At 42.6% G+C, this 18,762-nt stretch overlaps 1 protein-coding gene, 1 long non-coding RNA gene and 1 other non-coding gene across 4 annotated transcripts in view; 2 read left to right on the top strand and 1 right to left on the bottom strand.

Moving 5' to 3' along the window:
- LOC129655392 (uncharacterized) overlaps positions 1-15,113 on the bottom strand; it is a 48,684-nt gene extending 33,571 nt beyond the window's left edge. The window contains exon 1 of the long non-coding RNA XR_008715974.1: positions 14,973-15,113. This is a non-coding gene — a long non-coding RNA (uncharacterized LOC129655392). The remainder of the gene's footprint in view (positions 1-14,972) is intronic.
- TRNAW-CCA (transfer RNA tryptophan (anticodon CCA)) lies at positions 7,511-7,582 on the top strand. The gene has a single exon. It is a non-coding gene; the product is annotated as a tRNA-Trp (tRNA).
- Positions 15,114-15,179: 66 nt separating the features above from the next.
- The window catches only part of PLEKHG7 (pleckstrin homology and RhoGEF domain containing G7), an 86,127-nt gene continuing 82,544 nt past the window's right edge, over positions 15,180-18,762 (top strand). For both annotated transcript variants that reach the window (XM_055585732.1, XM_055585721.1), the window contains exons 1-2: positions 15,180-15,746; positions 16,523-16,545. In XM_055585732.1, the coding sequence (XP_055441707.1) occupies positions 15,183-15,746; positions 16,523-16,545 (587 nt within the window). In that variant the 5' untranslated portion in view covers positions 15,180-15,182. The remainder of the gene's footprint in view (positions 15,747-16,522; positions 16,546-18,762) is intronic.

The raw sequence follows: 18,762 nt of genomic DNA, 5'->3' as shown, positions 1-18,762 counted from the left end.
TGATGTCAAAGAGTCAAACAAAGTACAGTGTGAAAAGCTGGGGACATATTTTAGCCACATCCCAATTCTAAAAAAAAAAAAAACTAAATTACTGTTGAAATGACTTGACTTCGCTGACAAAGGTCCACATAGTCGCTATGGTTTTTCCAGTAGTCACGTATGGATGTGAGAGTTGGACCATAAAGAAAGCTAAGCGATGAAGAATTGATGCTTTCGAACTGAGATGTTGGAGAAGACTCTTGAGAGTCCCTTGGACTGCAAGGAGATCAAACCAGTCAATCCTAAAGAAAATCAGTCCTGAATATTCACTGAAAGGACTGATGCTGAAGCTGAAACTCCAATACTTTGGCCACCTGATACGAAGAACTGACTCCTTAGAAAAGACCCTGATGCTGGGAAAGATCGAAGGCAGGAGAAGGGGACAACAGAGGATGAGATGGTTGGATGGCATCACCAACTTGATGGACATGAGTTTGAGCAAGCTCTGGGAGTTGGTGATGGACAGGGAGGCCTGGTGTACTGCAGTCCATGGGGTTGCAAAGAGTCAGACACAACTGAGCAACTGAACTGACTGAAATGAGTGTGATGGACACAGTCTAATGTGACCCCAAAGTCACAATGAGTAACTCCCTCCTTGCTATTACAGATGGGACTTGTGATTTGCTTCTAAGCTATAGAATATGGCAAAAGTGATGGAATGTCACTCCTGAGACTATGCTATACAGTATGGGCTTCCCTGGTGGCTTAATCAGTAAAGAATCTGCCTGCAGTGCAGGAGACCCAGGTTCGATCCCTGAGTTGAGAAGATCCCCTGGAGAAGGAAATGGCAACTCACTCCAGTATTCTTGCCTGGAAAATCTCATGGACAGAGGACAGAGGAGCCTAGCAGGCTACAATCCATGTGGTCGCAAGAATCAGACACGACTTAGCAACTAAACTACCACATATCTACAAGACTCCATCTTACCAAATTGGAAAGAAAGGCCATCCCACTAGCCTTGACAAAGCAAACTGTGTTGTGAACTGCCTATGGAGAGGAGCATGTGGCAGGGAACTGGAGGTGGCCTCTAGGACCTGAGAGCCACAGTCTTTCAACCACAGGGAACTGAATTCTTTCATCAACCATGCGAGATTTGAAGATGACTCCAAACTCCGGAAAGGAATGCAGCTCAGCCAATATCTTGATCATAGCTTTGTGAGATGGTGAACAGAAGACTCAGATAAGCTCTGCCCTGACTGCTAATCCACAGTAACTTGAGGTAATCAATGTCAGCTGTTTTGAGCCAATAAACTTAGCGTAATTTGTTATGCAGTGATAGAAAACTAATACAGTGACCAACAAAATAATCATATTAAAAAACACCTGCATAACCACTAGAAATCAAGGATTGGTGCCACCTGCAGATCAGAAATCTACAGTTTAATCTCCAAACACAGTCTAAGCAGTCCTGAATCAAATAAAGATGATGAAAGCTGCCCACTTCCTGAGAACAACATTTCTAGATGGTAGGGTGAGGAACTAATAGACCCCCAATGACACCGTTATATTATTGAGGATCCATCTGTATGCAAGCAAAGAAAGCATAACTCAAGTGACTTAGCAATAAAGGAAATTTAATAACTTAGGAAAAGATAAATGTAGAAGAATGTCTTTCTAGAGTCCAATGACAACTATTTCAGCGACTCAGTGACATCACTGAGGCCCAGTTTTGTTTTGTTTTTTCCCCAACTCCACTCTCCCAGCCCTGGTGTCAGATATATCCTAAGACTGGCTTCTTCACGAAGACAGTTGCCAACAGTTCCAGTGCCACACACCTCCTCTTTCACATCCATCAGAAAAGAGAGCTGTTCTGTATTCGCAGCAAAATTCCTAAGAGTCACATTGACTGGACTAGACTGGCTTAGTTGACATGCCATCCTCCAAACACTCCTCGCAGCCAGGGAGGCTGGAAGCCATAGTTGGCTTAACAAAGGTCATGTGTTCCACCCTTCGAGCTGGGCATGGAACAAGCATGATGGAAACACATAAAACCTAAATGGAAGTCACAGGTCTTTGGAAAGGGGAAGAGGTCAAGGATCCAGGGAGGCTACTAACAAATGTGTACTAAAACCCCAAGCTGAAGAGGAGAGTCTGGTGCTGCCCTATAACTCAGGAAGGAGTGCACTGAGAACCCACTGCTAAGTCCAGCCCTAGGGCCCTCTCGCCTCTGCTAAAAATGAACAGCTGCTGCACTGGGAGGCCTCAGACTTCCCTCCTAGTAAAGAGCCTCAGCAAGCAGAAGACTAAGCACGACGGGGTGCTGTTCTGCCCTACACGTGTGCAACGGCACAGAAAGCTAGCTGTGACTGAAGATGTGGCTATAGATCCTTCTCCATGCCTCTTAGTCTTAAAAACCAGTGAGCAAGCCATCTGATGATATAATTATATTTTTCTCATCTCTTCCTTTAAACAAATTCTATTTGAGATAGCTTGTCATAAATCCACACATTATCAGAACCCAGACCAATGCTCATTGGAGGCCAAACAAGTAAATACTTCCCTTTACAATAATAGTAAATAGAATAACTACAGAGCCCATTAAAAGAGTCTACACAACATGGGAATAAAATAAAAGATTCTGAGATGGCTAGAAGAGCTGTCTTTCTTTGAAATCAAGTTATTTCAAGAAATAGAAAACCCAGAAATTATCTGATTAATCTGATTCAGGATTCTTTGACTTCGATTTTTAGATCACAAGTGTATAGCAGAATGTAGCATATACCTCCATTTATAATACATTAAATAATTCATATTTGAACACGATTCAAGACCCTAGAGTGTATCATCATGGAAAGGAAACATTTGCAATAAAAAAAAGAGTGACAGGGGAATAGTCCTCTTTATCTTAAAAGTAAAATGGACATTAAAACCATTATGTTGTTGTTGTTTAGCTGCTAAATCGGTCCAACTCTTGCAACCCCATGGACTGTAGCCCACCCAGCTCGTCCATTCAAGGGATTTCCCAAACAAAGAATACTGGAGTGGGTTGTCCTTTCCTCCTGCAGGAGATCTTCCCTACTCAGGATCAAACCTACATCTCCGGCATTGGCAGACAAATTCTTTACCAGTGAGCCATCTGGGAGGAAAAGTTATTACAGAAGCAGTTACCTGTGGCGGATTCATTTTGATATTTGGCAAAACTAATACAATTACGTAAAGTTTAAAAATAAAAAAAATAAATAAAAATAAAAAAAATCCAGTTTGGACTGTGAAGAAAATGGAACAAGCAAAATAGTGAATGACATCCAGAAATTATCCCCAACTACAAAGGAGAAGGTAAAACAATAAAAATAATGTAGAGAAGACATGAAATATCAGTCAGGTGATAATAGCAGATGTCCCCCAAAGAAAGAGAACTAACAAGAGAAAGAGCTGGAAGAAGCACAAGTTGGAATCAAGATTGCCAGGAGAAATATCAATAACCTCAGATATGCAGATGACACCACCCTTATGGCAGAAAGTGAAGAGGAACTAAAAAGCCTCTTGATGAAAGTGAAAGAGGAGAGTGAAAAGTTGGCTTAAAGCTCAACATTCAGAAAACTAAGATCATGGCATCTGGTCCCATCACTTCATGGGAAATAGAGGAGGAAACAGTGGAAACAGTGGCAGACTTTATTTTGGGGGGCTCCAAAATCACTGCAGATGGTGACTGCAGCCATGAAATTAAAAGACGTTTACTCCTTGGAAGGAAAGTTATGACCAACCTAGATAGCATATTCAAAAGCAGAGACATTATTTTGCCAACAAAGGTCCGTCTAGTCAAGGCTATGGTTTTTCCAGTGGTCATGTATGGATGTGAGAGTTGGACTGTGAAGAAAGCTGAGTGCCAAAGAATCGATGCTTTTGAACTGTGCTGTTGGAGAAGACTCTTGAGAGTCCCTTGGACTGCAAGGAGATCCAACCAGTCCATTCTAAAGGAGATCAGTCCTGGGTATTCTTTGGAAGGACTGATGCTAAAGCTGAACTCCAATACTTTGGCCACCTCATGCAAAGAGTTGACTCATTGGAAAAGACTGTGATGCTGGGAGGGATTGAGGGCAGGAGGAGAAGGAGACGACAGAGGATGAGATGGCTGGATGGCATCACTGACTCGATGGTCGTGAGTCTGAGTGAACTCCGGGAGTTGGTGATGGACAGGGAGGCCTGGCGTGCTGCGATTCATGGGGTCACGAAGAGTTGGACACGAGTGAGCAACTGCACTGAACTGATAATTAAGCAGTTGATAGTACATACCAAATCCTAGGCAAAATTAAACCCACTCTTACATATCCTGACTGAATACTTCTAATTTCAAGTATAAAGAAACAATTTTTTTAAAGAAAAAATATAGGAACAAATAGTTAAAAAATATATACATCACAAAGAAGTTTGTAAAGTTTTAAGTACCCACTAAAGAGCAACAAGTCTATTGACTTCCTATCACAAATACTATTGACTGAAAATCTTATAAAAACATCTACAGACTTTAGGAAGAAAATATTTTAGTTCAAGAATTCTACATCCAGCATTCATATGTTATAGCAGATATGCAATGGCTCAGAATATGTACTGCCTAGAAAAACTTTCTTGAACAAACAACTCAAAGATGTTGAGATGTATCTGTAGACATTGAAATTAATCATTTTAAACATGGCTGCACTGGACTTTAATAACCCTAAAACCTAAAAAATAGCTCAAATAAAAATTATACCTCTTTTCAGGCAAAAATATACAATGGGGCAAAGACAGCCTCTTCAATAAGTGGTGCTGGGAAAACTGGACAGCCACATGTGAACAAAATGAAACTAGAACATTTCCTAATGCTATACACAAGGATAAACTCAAAACGGATTAAAGACCTAAATGTAAGACCAGAAACTATAAACTCTTGGAGGAAAACATATGCAAAACACTCAATGACATAAATTAAAAAAGCAAGATCCTCTGTGACCCACCTCCTAGAGTAATGCAAATAAAAACAAAAGTAAACAAGTGGACTTAATTAAGCCTAAAAGCTTTTGCACAGCAAAGGAAACTATAAAACGGTGAAAACACAACCCTCAGAATGGGAGAGAATAATAGCAAATGAAACAACTGACAAAGGATTAATTTCCAAAATATACAAGCAGCTCATGCAACTCAATAGCAAGAAAACAAACCACTCAATCAAAAAGTGGGGAAAAGACCTAAACAGACGTTTCTCCAAAGAAGACATACAGATGGTTAACAAACACATGAAAAGATGCTCAGCATTGCTCATTACTAGAGAAATGCATATCAAAACTAGAATGAGGTAACTCCTCACACCAGTCAGAATGGCCATAATCAAAAATTCTACAAACAATAAATGCTGGAGACGGTGTGGAGAAAAGGGAATCCTGTTGCACTTTTGGTTGGGAATGTAAATTGATACAGTCGCTATGGAAGACAGTATGGAGATTCCTTAAAAAACTAGGAATAAAGCCAGCATATGACCCAGCAATCCCACTTCTAGACATATATCCTGAGGAAAGCAAAACTGAAAAAGACACATGTACTCCAATGTTCACTGCAGCGCTATCTACAATAGCTAGAACATGGAAGCAGCCAAGATGTCCACTGACGGATGAATGGCTAAAGAAGCAGTGGTACATACACACAACAGAATATTACTCAGCCATAAAAAGGAACGCATTTGAGTCAGCTCTAATCAGGTGGATGAACTAGAGCCTATTATACACAGTGAAGTAAGTCAGAAAGAGAAAAATATCGTATACTGATGCATATATATGGAATCTAGAAAGATGGCACTGATTAATTTATTTGCAGGGCAGCAATGGAGAAACAGACATAAAGAATAGACTTATTGACATGGGGAGAGGGGAGGAGAGGGTGAGATGTATGGAGAGGGTAACATGGAAACTTACATTACCATATGTATAATAGATAGCCAATGGGAATTTGCTCTATGTCTCAGGGAACTCAAACAGGGGCTCTCTATCAACCTAGAGTGGTGGGATGGGGAGGGAGATGGGAGCGGGGTTCAAGAGAGAGGGGTCATATGTACACCTATGGCTGATTCATGTTGATGACTGACAGAAGACAACAAAATTCTGTAAAAATTATCCTTCAATTAAAAAATAAATATTTTTTTAAATTTTTAAAAATAGAAAAGAAATCATACCTCTTTTCAAACACTAGGAAAACAAGCTTTTTAAGAAATTTTTCAATTGAAGACCCATATTGGCCTGGAAGTCAGTGTAAACAAGAAGTACAGCAGGATCCAATGTTAGCACAGGCACGCTCTTTCACTTGTACTCAAGCAAAGCGTATGTAAACAGAGACGTGCACTCAGTGTAAGTGACCAGTGAATGAATTTCCACAAAGACAACACCCAGGTGCCAGCACACAGCTCAGGAGACTGAACGTATAGGGTTCCCAGGAGTCCCACTCTTGACTCACAGTCACTGTCCCTTCCCAAGACGAAAATCTCAATTCTAACTTCCAATACTGTCGCTTAACTTGGCCTATTCTTGTTGTTGTTATAAATACAAACACAGAGTCTGGCTTCTTTCTCTGAACTTCGTGTTTGGGACTAGAGCAACAGTTCCTTCACCCTCAGAGTTTACTATATCAATGTATTTGTTGATGATGGACATTCTATTAAAATGGACATTGGGATTGTTTCCAGTAGAGGGCCATTCTCTGGTTCTGTTAGAAGAAATAAAAGTCTATCAACACAAAGATCAATGAGAGCCAGCCCCAGCCTGAGTCCGGGAGACCGGGAGTACAGTGAACTGGACCCTGCTTGTCCTCCCAACACAGGGAGCCTGTTCTCAGGTCTAGTCTTTTTATACAGATACAAAGTGTGGGAATAGGAATGTGGTGTTGCCAGATGGTTCACTGAAAAATAAAACTTGCGATCAAAACAAACAAAAAAAAAAAAACAAAAAAACTTGCAATCCAAACTTTTCTATAAAAACACTTAACTTTTAATGTGGGATTTTTTCTTTTTTAACTGGAAGGTCACACAGATATAGAAAACAAACTTATGGATACTAAGGGGGAAAGGTGGGGAGGGATGAATTGAGAGATGGATTGACACACATACACAGTGATATATATAAAACAGATAACTAGTAAGAAAGCTACTGTACAGCACAAGGAACGCCACTCAATACTCTCATGACCTCTATGAGAACACAATCTAAGGATTCTATTAGAACATCTATATGTGGATATACGTATATGTTTAACTGAATCACTTTGCTGTACAGCAAAAACTAACACAAAATCATAAATCAACTATTCTCCAATTTTTTTTATAAAACTAATTAAAAAAAACTAGAAGGCAGGTCAGAATTCTACAGCTTGAAGCCTCAGCTCTAGGTATTCATGATACAAAAAGAGCTTATCAGGATTTAGACTTTGTAAAGGGGCTCATCCCAAGCGGCTTTCTTCCCAGTCAAGACTTATCCTGATCAAGTAAAGGCCCACCTTTGTTTTGAGGCTTCCTTGGTGGCTCAGAGGTTAAAGCATCTGCCTCCAATGCAGGAGACCCAGGTTCGATCCCTGGGTCGGGAAGATCCCCTGGAGAAGGAAATAGCAACCCATTCCAGTATTCTTGCCTGGAGAATATCATGGAGGGAGGAGCCTGGTAGGCTATAGTCCATGGGGTCACAAAGAGTCGGACACGACTGAGCGACTTCACTTTCACTTTTGTTTCAAGAAGGTTGCCCCAGGTCCTGAAGGAGAAGCTGGCCCTCAGGATCCCCTCTGCACCATGGCAGCCCTTCCCCAATCAAAATGCCTCCCTGTCCCTTTTATTCTTTAGCGGTTACATTATCTTTTTTCCCCCTGATAATCCTTTGTGACCTTTCTGTAGACTTAATTTCTTACTTAAGATACAACCAGAGGTTCAAAGTTTCTGGATGGGTGTCAAATATCCCATTATCGTCATCCCCCAGGAGACACAGTTTTACAATCAGGCTTGCGTGAGGGGACTTGCCGATGAAGTTCAACCTTCATTTCCACAAACCCAAAGCTAAAATACTTGATTCATTTTTCTTTCTTCCTCAACTGAAACAATTCATTGCTAGACAGCTTTGGCAGGAGCTCAGACTATTTATGCTGGCTCCATGCTGGCAAAATAAAGAAATGCCCTTGATACTGCATTTTGGGTTTGACAGTGGCAGTAGTAAAGTGAGAAGGTCAAGTCATTTTTCAAAGTTCTAAGTAAATGATGTTCTAAAGAGACCAATATGAAAGGATTAAGGACTAATGCAAAGGTTATCACAAGGCCAACATCTATAAATTAGATCTTTTTCCCCCTAAGGCAGCAGCTCTCAAATCTTTCATCTGTAAAAAATCACTGGGAGACTGTGGGCCCCACCCCTAGATATTCTGACTCAGGAGGTGGGGAGGGGCAAGAATTCGCCTTTCAAACCAAGTCTCAAGTGGTACTGAGGCTTTTGACCCAGGGAGCCCACTGTGAGAATCACTGACCTACAGAAACCTTCACAGTAAGTATCTGTAATGATTCTAAACAATGAAAACCAGTAAATTAGACTGAATTAGAATTTGTTTGAATTTGCTTTTGTAAAGAAGTCTGAAGAAATATTTTTTGAGATGGTGTACATTCCTGGGACTGTATGCCGTATCTCCATCTAGACACCAAAGGTTTTCTGGGGTGCTGCTCAAATGAGAATACTAGTAGATACAAACGTTTTCCGTTTGCATTTTAATTACTTGAAAATTAACGCTCACAAATGTGTTCCCAAGTACAATGATCGTTTCCTCTATTATTCAGTGCTTATCCAAACATTCCACTGAAGTGAGCTGAACTGTTAGTTGCTCAGCTGTGTCCAACTCTCTGCAACCCCATGGACTGTAGACCACAAGGCTCCTCTGTCCATGAGATTTCCCAGGCAAGAATACTGGAGTAGGTTGCCATTTCCTTCTCCAGAGAATCTTCCCCATCCAGAGATCAAACCCAGGTCTCCTGCTTTGGAGGCAGATTCATTACCATTTGAGCCATGAGGGAAGCCAATGCTTATTAAAACATTCCACTGCTGCTGCTGCTGCTAAGTCACTTCAGTCGTGTCCGACTCTGTGCGACCCCATAGACGGCAGCCCACCAGGCTCCGCTATCCCTGGGATTCTCCAGGCAAGAACACTGGAGGGGGTTGCCATTTCCTTCTCCAATGCATGAAAGTGAAAAGTGAAAGTGAAGTCAGTCGCTCAATTGTGTCCGACTCTTCGAGACCCAGTGGACTGCAGCCTACCAGGCTCCTCCGTCCATGGGATTTTCCAGGCAAGAGTACTGGAGTGGGGTGCCATTGCCTTCTCCGAACATTCCACTAAATAAATACAAAATGTTTTAGGCTGTAAGCACTGTAAGGTTGAAAGGAATGTTTTCTCACAACTTTGGAGAAAGCAAACGGATAAGATACCTAAAACTGTCTCACTGAGCTATCAGTGATGCTCACTGAGCACCGAAGGGGAAGTAAAAAGCCACATTTGCATCCTCCCTTTATTGGATCAGTCACTGTTCAGTAGAAACAAATCACCTGACCTGGGCGGTCTTAGATTCTGAACTTGCTTTCCCTTAGAACTTTTCATAAACAAATAACTAGAAATTTCTCTAAGAAGGGGAGAGGCCAGTTCCTCCTTTCAGCTCCTGTCAAGTGTGCCTGTGCTCAGCCAGGAGGGTTCACTGTTACAGGCGTGGAACCTGTTCTTCCGAAACCTCGCCTGGCATCTTGCTCTGAGGTCTGCAGGCTCCCCTGTCAGGACCCACCTGGACAACGTCACCTTCAGAGGCAGACCATCCCACAGGTATCAGAGGTGACGTTCGGCTGCTACTGGGTTCCCTTCTTGCATTTTTCATTTGTTCAGATCCTGTTGCTACCAGTTTCTCTTGGTCCTGTCTTGCTGGTCTCGCAGGTCTAAGCATAATGGGTGAATCATTAATCTGTGTGGTTTAATTTCAAGTACACTGAGATTGCTTTCCCCAACAGTGTGGGTGGTGGTTGCTGGCTTCTTAAAGCTTGGGTGATCAAAGCCTGGTGAATTCACTTTATAATACAGTGATCATTTATTGATTCAGTCTTCTAGGGAAGTAAAGGGGAAGAGATAGCCTGAACTTTTTGGTTCACTTTTGGCTTCTTATCAGATCCATGGGGATAAATCATTTAGAGAGGGCCTCCCAGGAGCCTCACCTATTATCCCTGCAAGGAGCTTGTGAGGGAGGGACTTTATTATTCTTTCATAAATGTGGCCTGGAGGCTGACCCAGGCAGAGAGGCTTGTCCTAAGTCACAGGGCTAGCTGGTGCTTAGGCAGAGAGAGCAAGCAGATGGTTAACTCTAGAGCCTGGGCTCCTCTTCTCAGCAATGGCCTTCCAAAGCTCTGCTGTAGCTCAAGTTTCTTCAGTTCTACAGTGAGGGATGTCAGCAGTTACTGCTGTCTTGGTTCCAATATTTGAGACACTGGCCAGTAAATAATACTTAATGACCCTTGGAAACAATGGAAACATTGAGAGACTTTATTTTCCTGGGCTCCAAAATCACTGCAGATGGTAACTGCAGCCAAGAAATTAAAAGACGCTTGCTCTTTGGAAGAAAAGCTATGACAAACTTAGACAGCCTATTAAAAAGCAGAAGCATTACTTTGCCAACAAAGGTCCGTCTAGTCAAATCCATGGTTTTTCCAGTAGTCATGAATGGATGTGAGAGCTGGACTATAAAGAAAGCTGAGCACTGAAGAAATTATGCTTTTGAATTGTGGTGCTTGAGCAGACTCTTGAGAGTCCCTTGGACAGCAAGGAGATCAAACCAGTCAATCCTAAAGGAAATCAGTCCTGAATATTCAAAGGAAGGACTGATGCTGAAGCTGAAGCTCCAATACTTTGGCCCACCTGATGCGAAGATCTGACTCACTGGAAAAGACCTTAATGCTGGGAAAGATTGAAGGCAAGAGAAGGAGACGACAGGATGAGATGGTTGGATGACATCAGTGACTCGGGGAACATGAGTTTGAGCAAGCTTCGGGAGTTGGTGATGGATAGGGAAGCCTGGTGTGCTGCAGTCCATGGGGTCGCAAAGAGTCGGACATGACTGAGCAACTGAACTGAACTGAATGACTCTTGGGTATAATAACTAGGTACCAACTGCCACACTCTAAGTCAGGACAATTAGAAGGAAATCTGAAGCAATGTCCTGACCCCTCTAAGGAGAAGAAAGAAGGTACAAGAAACCCAAGCACTAAGAATTCTGAGAAAAATATTATGCAAGTGCCTATGTAAACATTCTGAACTCCTTTAGCCATGTTGCTGCCTGGAATTATAACAATGCTTTGCTGAGAAACACAATATAATCCCCCAGTTGTGGTATACATGTGTAGAAGTAACTCCAGCCCTCAGCTCAGCCATTTGTCAGGAGAATGAGAAATGAGGTCCTCCAGTAAAGGACCTGAAAAGAGACCTAATATACCCATTTTCATTAGTAATCATTCTTCTCCTACGAAGAACATGGTATCAGCCAGAAATAACCTAAACTCTAAAATCAAAACCAGTTCAACCTCACCGTAACTAAAATGTTAAGTTTCCTAGCAGGTATTACTCTCTCCCTTTGCCCCCCCACATAAGGGTACCGTGTGCATTTTTGTTCTACATGTGAAGCTCTGTTAACATTTGAGGCTTGGCTCAAAATATTAAAGCAAACCCAGGGTTAAGAATCTCCGGTTTTCTTTTGTAGATAAGAGTCTGTTAACATCAGTTGATATCTAAGTAGTTCCTTAAACAACTCTCCAGTCTAAAAGCCAGCATCTGGTAGTTTCACTTGGCTTTAAACCAGAGGAGAGCCAGGGAATAAATGTAAGAGAATAGAGTCCCCCTAAATCAATGTCACAACATTGTCATAGCAATATCATGATGTTGGGCTCCTCCCTTGCTCCTCCCATTTACTGATAAGAGTAAATCTAAGAGCCTATTAATTCTCTTGACACAGGATTATTGGACTTCTATGCCCGAAACAGATTAGAAAAAACCAAGGAATGAAAGAACCTGCCATAGGCAAGTACAAAACTAGAATTAATGACTAAAAATTTGGGAGTACATCAGTGTGGGGCCGTTTCATATGGGGTGAACAATCATATGCTACAAAAACCTACAGCAATTACTGTCGTTTCCATAGAACTACAGTAACTAGTCATAACAGTGCATGTTAGCTAATCTCATGAGTGACAATCAAGATAGGACAGGTCATCAAGAATTTATGGGTGCCCAGTATTCTCTATTATCAAATTGAGAACGTAAATAAGACACAGTAGAAAAAGTTCTACTAAAAAGTACTGTCAATGCAATTAAAATTATACAGCACTAAAAGAACAAATTAGCTATCCTTAAAATTGGGCTGTCCATTCCTGAAGGGTTACAGATTGCTTTAGAACTATAGACTTGCTGGGAGATCCCTGATGGCCTAGTGGTTAGGATTCTGTGTTCTCACTGCCGTGACCTGGATTCAATCCCTGGTTTGGGAGCTGAGATACCACAAGCCACATGGTGCAACCACAAGCCACATGGTGCAACAGAATAAAGGATTATAGATTTGCTGAAGTTATTATTGGAAATCTCAGAATATGTGGTCAACTACTGATGTTCCTCAACCAACAAGCCATGTATCATCTGAAACCATTTCCCACATTGCCCATGGCAAGGGAAGATGGTTATATTATCTGTTCCACAGTCCCACATCAGACATGTAAATAATCAAGAGTTGACCCTTAAGTAATACTTGATAGATAGGTAAGGATTGATGCTTTTCCACAGGAAACTACTTTCTTCATATGGAAAACTACAAAATAATGAAATAGCAGTAAGTCATTTGCATGTCACCATGAATCAAGTTGGCAAATGAAAGAATCAGATTTGCTTCAACACAAGAACAGATAGGAGGTAATTCTGCATTAGTGAACCATAGAAAGCACCTCTAATCATGAGAAGCAGGGCATCTGAGTGACATCTGGGTTTTTCTTTTCAAATTGGCTAGTTATTTTTCCAAAACATGGGGATGGATAAAATCTAAAATGTGTTTTGCCAAATACTTTGCATCACTATCTTTGAAATCATGTCTCATTTCGTAGTTTAAACCTTGAGGGAAAGGGCCTTGTTTTTCTTGTTCTTACATCCCTGGTATATGCCAAAGGACATACATATATACAATTATATATACAATCATACATATATATATCATACATACACACATATATACAATCATACATACATACATAAGTGCGGAATGTAAGGAAAATTAAACATATATTTGATTCTCTTAAAATGGAAATAAAAGATGATGAGCTTCCAAGAAGTCTCTTAATCTCTTAGATCACCAAGGTTTTGAAAAGTTTTTTTGTTTCAATCTAGAAGGGATATTAAGTAAAATGTGCATGCACGCTAAGTCACCTCAGTCCTGTTCCACTCTTCATATCCCTATGGTCTGTAGCCTGCCAGGCTCATAAGTCCATGGGATTCTCCAGGCAAGAGTACTGGAGTGGGTTGCCATGCCCTTCTCCAAGGATCTTCCTGACCCAGGGATAGTACCAGAGGCTCCTGCAGTTCCTGCACTGCAGGCGAATTCTTTACTGAATAATAAATATTGCCAAAGCTGCTCCAAGTCTTTGCTCAAAACCCATACCCAATAAATAAATAACAAAATTAAATAAATTAGGAGAGCCTGATATTATGACCCCCTAAACAAATGATGGGGGTTTTCCTGGTGGCTCAGCGGTAACACCTGAAATGCAGGAGACTCAGGTTTGATCCCTGGGTCTGGAAGATCCCTGGAGGAGGAAATGGCAACCCACTGCAGTATTCTTGCTTGGGAAATCCCATGGACAGAGGAGCCTGGTGGGTTATAGTCCATAGAGTCGCAAAGAGTTGGACATAACTTAGGGACTAAACCACTACCACCACCACATCAGTGGCCATTGTACAGCAGGAGTGTCCTCAAAGCCTGCCAACTCACTCCACACCACTTTTAGCAGGAGTGAACACACAGGTTTAAGTTAAAGGGTCCAGAGATAAGAAAGGAAGATACAAACAAGAAAGCAGATAGAACCAGCTGGGACTAAGATGGCATGAATCTGACCTCCAACAGATCTTGAGTCTCATACGTTGATTTTACAACATTAGCATAGTATATGACACACCTACTGGCTGCTAGGACCAGACATTAAAGACCAAAAAAGGATAAAAATCAGGTGGCACCCCACTCCCTTGGACAAAGGCCTGACCCTTCAGGGTAAACTAATGCATGCTGCTGCTGCTAAGTCACTTCAGTTGTGTCCGACTCTGTTGCTACCTAGGCAGCCCTGTCACTGGGATTCTCCAGGCAAGAATACTGGAGTGGGTTGCCATTTCCTTCTCCAATGCATGCATGCATGCTAAGTCACTTCAGTCGTGTCCGACTCTGTGCAACCCCATAGACGGCAGCCCACCAGGCTCCCCTGTCCCTGGGGTTCTCCAGGCAAGAATACTGGAGGGGGGTGCCATTTCCTTCTCCAAACTAATGCACAGGTATCCCTATTATTAGCTTCACTCCTCCCTTTGTTTTTATTCTTTAAATCACTGTCGCCCACCTCCAGGGCGACAAATTGATTTGTGAACACAATTTCTGCTTAGTCATTCTTTGGCCACTGAGTAACGCTTGCACTTTGTCCATCTCAGCTTGAGTTTCTTATTCACCTACTGGAACCCCAATGGAAAAAGAACCCTCCTTAAGGAGGCAGGGAGCAGGATCCAAACGACTTAATTTGGTAACAAACAAATTTCAAAACATAAACAATTTAGATTGGAAGGCTGGACTCACTTATCTTAATTACCTACAAAACATAACAGATACTTATGTTAACTAGGCATTCGTTAGCTCCTCTGACTAGAAGCTTCTATGTGAAATTTCAGACACCTTTTTTCTCACCTGCATCTCCTTGTTTGCAATAGATTTCGCACTCTGCTCTCCCTTAATGATCAGCCACTTGCTTGCAATTTTCCTCTGGAAAAGGATAGAAACACACTGAGGAACAGAGGCATCTTAAGACGGAAACGGAACCACCCCAGTGTGGTCAGGAGAACAGCAACTCAGACGACATCGCCTGAAAGTTTCCAGCAACCGGGGCCTCTTAGTGGCATGGAGAAGATGGAGCCATCCCGCCAAGAGGTGCAGCCTGCAGGCTGTGAGGCCTCTCCTCCATACTCCCTGGAAAGCTTGTCGAAGAAGCACTGTCAGAACCAGGGGAATCTTCTCCACTTTGACCGGCAAGCCCCTGGCCGCTTGTCCACCTCGCCCACTTTGCGGAGGTTAAGAAGCCGCGGTTTCGGGAGTGTGCGCAGAGGTGCGCGCGGCAGTGCCACTGCGCATGCGCCGCCTCAGCCCGTGGCCTTGGAAGTGCGCACCTGGGGCGGCTCGCAGGAGTCCCCTGGCTCCGCAAGTCCCCTTTCCAGCAAGCTATGTGAAAGCACAGAGGAGTCTTCTCACTCCCTGTGGCCCCTGAGACTCCACTCAAGATTGCCTCTGGACTCTGAAAGGGCCCTCGACGCAGCCGAGTCGGTTGAGCTCCAAATGGGGCCAGGTGAAGAGCGTGCCCTTCCCGTGCCTCAGCACCTCGAGGAGGGGTCGCTTCCTCAGGCCTCCTTTCCACGGAAAGGAGACCACCCAGCACCCAGCCACACTCCAGGACCTCCGGGGCCTCAGGTAACACAGCTCTGAGCCTCTTGTCTCTCGATTGGTGAATGCAAAGCATAATAGGTCTCCAGGTTGCCAAATTGGCGAGGATGGGGGTGCCAAGGCAGCGGCGCCTCCTTGAGGGAGCCAACACAGGAAGTCACAGAGCTGGGAGAACACAGTCTTTAGGACAGCTGGCTGTCAAGTAAAAGGGGTGCAGCAGTTTGGGGAAGGAGAAGGAGGTCGAGCTCACTTTCCTCTTCAGTATCCTTGAAGGCACTTTAAGAAAGGACCCGAATTAGAAATGGTCTCTCAGGCATTAGAAAGTAAAAGTGCTATGCTATGCTAAGTCACTTCAGTCGTTTCCGACTCTGTGCGACCCCACAGACGGCAGCCCACCAGGCTCCCCTGTCCCTGGGATTCTCCAGGCAAGAACACTGGAGTGGGTTGCCATTTCCTTCTCCAATGCATGAAAGTGAAAGTGAAGTCGCTCAGTCGTGTCCGACTCTTAGCGACCCCATGGATTGCAGCCTAACAGGCTCCTCTGTCCATGGAATTTTCCAAGCAAGAGTACTGGAGTGGGGTGCCATTGGCTCTCTTGCAAATCCAGGCTGTGTGAAGACCGCCAGGCATGGCTGGTTTAAAAGGGCAGAAAGAACAAATTATTCAAATTTCTAACGTTCTAACCTCCCCCCCCCAAAAAAAAACTCCAAAACGTTAATGACCTCTTCCTTCAAGATGTGTGCTTTGGAATTTTGGATGGGTTTGAGCAGTACTAAAATGTTTATTTTTCCAATTTATTTCAGAGAGAAGAATTGCATCAGTACAGGTATGTCTTCACTTTCTCCAGTGCTATGAAAGCTGTTGACTTTTTACTTTTACATCTTCTGTTCTGACATAGCAGACCCAATGTTGTATTAATCAGGGTACTTTGTTTTACAGCCCCCAAGTCACTCTTCATATTATGGGTGAAACGATTAATTTCCAGAGTCTCCTTTAAAAGCCTAGCATTTTACTATGGCTGGAGTATTTGTGGGTAGAGTATGACAGCCACAGGTGGCCATGGTTTTCATTTTGAATTGTCAATAATTTGGCCTTGTGGTTTAATTAACATCCACTTGGTAATAGTTCTTGTCAGATAGAGAAGATGTAAAGGCCAGAAACATTCAACAGTTTTTCAAAGAGAAATTCAGAAGACAAGGATAAAAGGAACAAGATGTGCTGTTTAAATCTAGGGCAACCTTTAATATGCCTGTAACAACAGACTATGCTTTTATCTAGAATGCAGGTAGATTGTGTCACTTCAGAAACCAACTCTGACTTTCAGCTTGGTCGCCCAGCTCTGCCAGTGGGTTTGCCATTTCTTTCAGAGATGAAGAGCTTCTGTGGCAGAAAGGGAAAAATCCAAGCCCAGTTTCACCCACCCAATTTGTAGGATTGGTGGGAAAGCCTTCATTTCATTTGGAAAGTCATCCACAGAGAATTAGCTGTTGTTTTATTACTGGCCCCCAATTCTCAAGCAAGAGTTTGCTATTAATAGCAGGAAGGATGAGATCCATCTGTGCAATCTTTGTTGATTTTAACTCTTGTAGATTTTAATGCTAGTTGGCCTAAATGTATCTTAGGTAGAGAATATTTACAAAGCCATAGGCAAATGCAAAGTATTATGTTTATGTCAACTAGTTATTGCTATGTAACAAACCAGCTGGAACTTAAGTGCCTTAAAACGGCAACTGGTTATTGTTTCTTATAAATCTATGTGTTAATTAAGGGTCAGTTGATCTAGCCTAAGCTCAGCTGGGTAGTTCACTCCATGTGTCCCTCATCTTTTTCATGGGACCAAATTGCTGCCCTGGGCATTTTCTTATGTTGAAGGGGGAGGTTCAAGGGGATAAGTGGAAATATGCAAGGCCTCTTGGACCCTGAGCTCTGTACCTTGTCTAATTCTACTGATCAAAGCAAGTCACGTACCTGAACTCAAGGGCAAGAAATTATGTGTCACCAGTATTATGTGGCAGACTATATGGATACAAGGGTTGGTGAAGAAAGGGGCCATCAATGGAAGTCTTCTATAGGTGCAGACCGGAATTAAGCTCTAAAATGATGCCTAATTCAGACGTGTCAGAGAAAGTGAAAAGAGAATAGTTTCAGGGAAAGATGATGTTGATTAGAGTCAATCATGCAGAGTCTAATAGGTTATTTAGGGAATTTGTTCCTTACCCTAAGAACAGTGTGAAACCACTGAATGGATTGATGTGGTCAGATGAATATAGGGTAGACATGAGATTTAGATGAGAGTGGACTGTAGCAGAACAATTAGAATATTCAGATATGAGAGGTTGGAGGGTTAGGCTCTGGTGAAGGCAGTGGAGTTAGAAACAAATCTCAGTTCCGGAGATTGTTAGGAGATACCACCACCTACCATTTGTGAATAGTATACCACAGCGGATGAGGGGGAGGAAGTTGTCAAGAATGACCTCCAAGCTTCTGGCTTGCACTGTTGGGTGGCAGATGGCTCCATTCACTGATACAGGCAACCTTGGAGGGGAGAAGGGGATGTGGGTGGGTGGGATGAAAGTTTGAACACGTTGAATTTGAGGACCTATGGAACATCTGAGTAGAGACTGTGAGTGGGTAGTTAACTAGAGAAGGCATCATGGGTGGAGATGTATATCTGAGAGTCTTTAATGAAGGAATGCTTCCTAGACCACATAAAGTCTGTCCAACTTTGCATGTAACATGGAGTTAGTAGACCCAAAGGCTGACGGCTGGGGTGCACTAAACCATTTGCAAAAGATGATGTGCAGGTAACTATGATTGACCAGCAGAATCTTCGTGAGGCAATAACAGAAATAGTCTTCAGTGATTCGAAGGGAAGACTTGGTCAGAGGGCTTGAGGCCTACAAAGCTGGTGAGTTTCAGTATATGTCACCATCACATGCAAAGCAGTGAAAAGCTACAGAAAGTCACCACAGGGAGTCAGAGATGAAGTGTTTTGGACACCTTGGTATATGGTGATGACCCAGAATTATTCAACATTGTTTCT

The sequence above is a fragment of the Bubalus kerabau genome, chromosome 1, assembly GCF_029407905.1.
Source record: "Bubalus kerabau isolate K-KA32 ecotype Philippines breed swamp buffalo chromosome 1, PCC_UOA_SB_1v2, whole genome shotgun sequence".
NCBI lineage: Eukaryota > Metazoa > Chordata > Mammalia > Artiodactyla > Bovidae > Bubalus > Bubalus kerabau.
The sequence above is the reverse complement of the archived record's forward strand: the minus strand, read 5'-3'. Positions and strand labels throughout refer to the sequence as shown.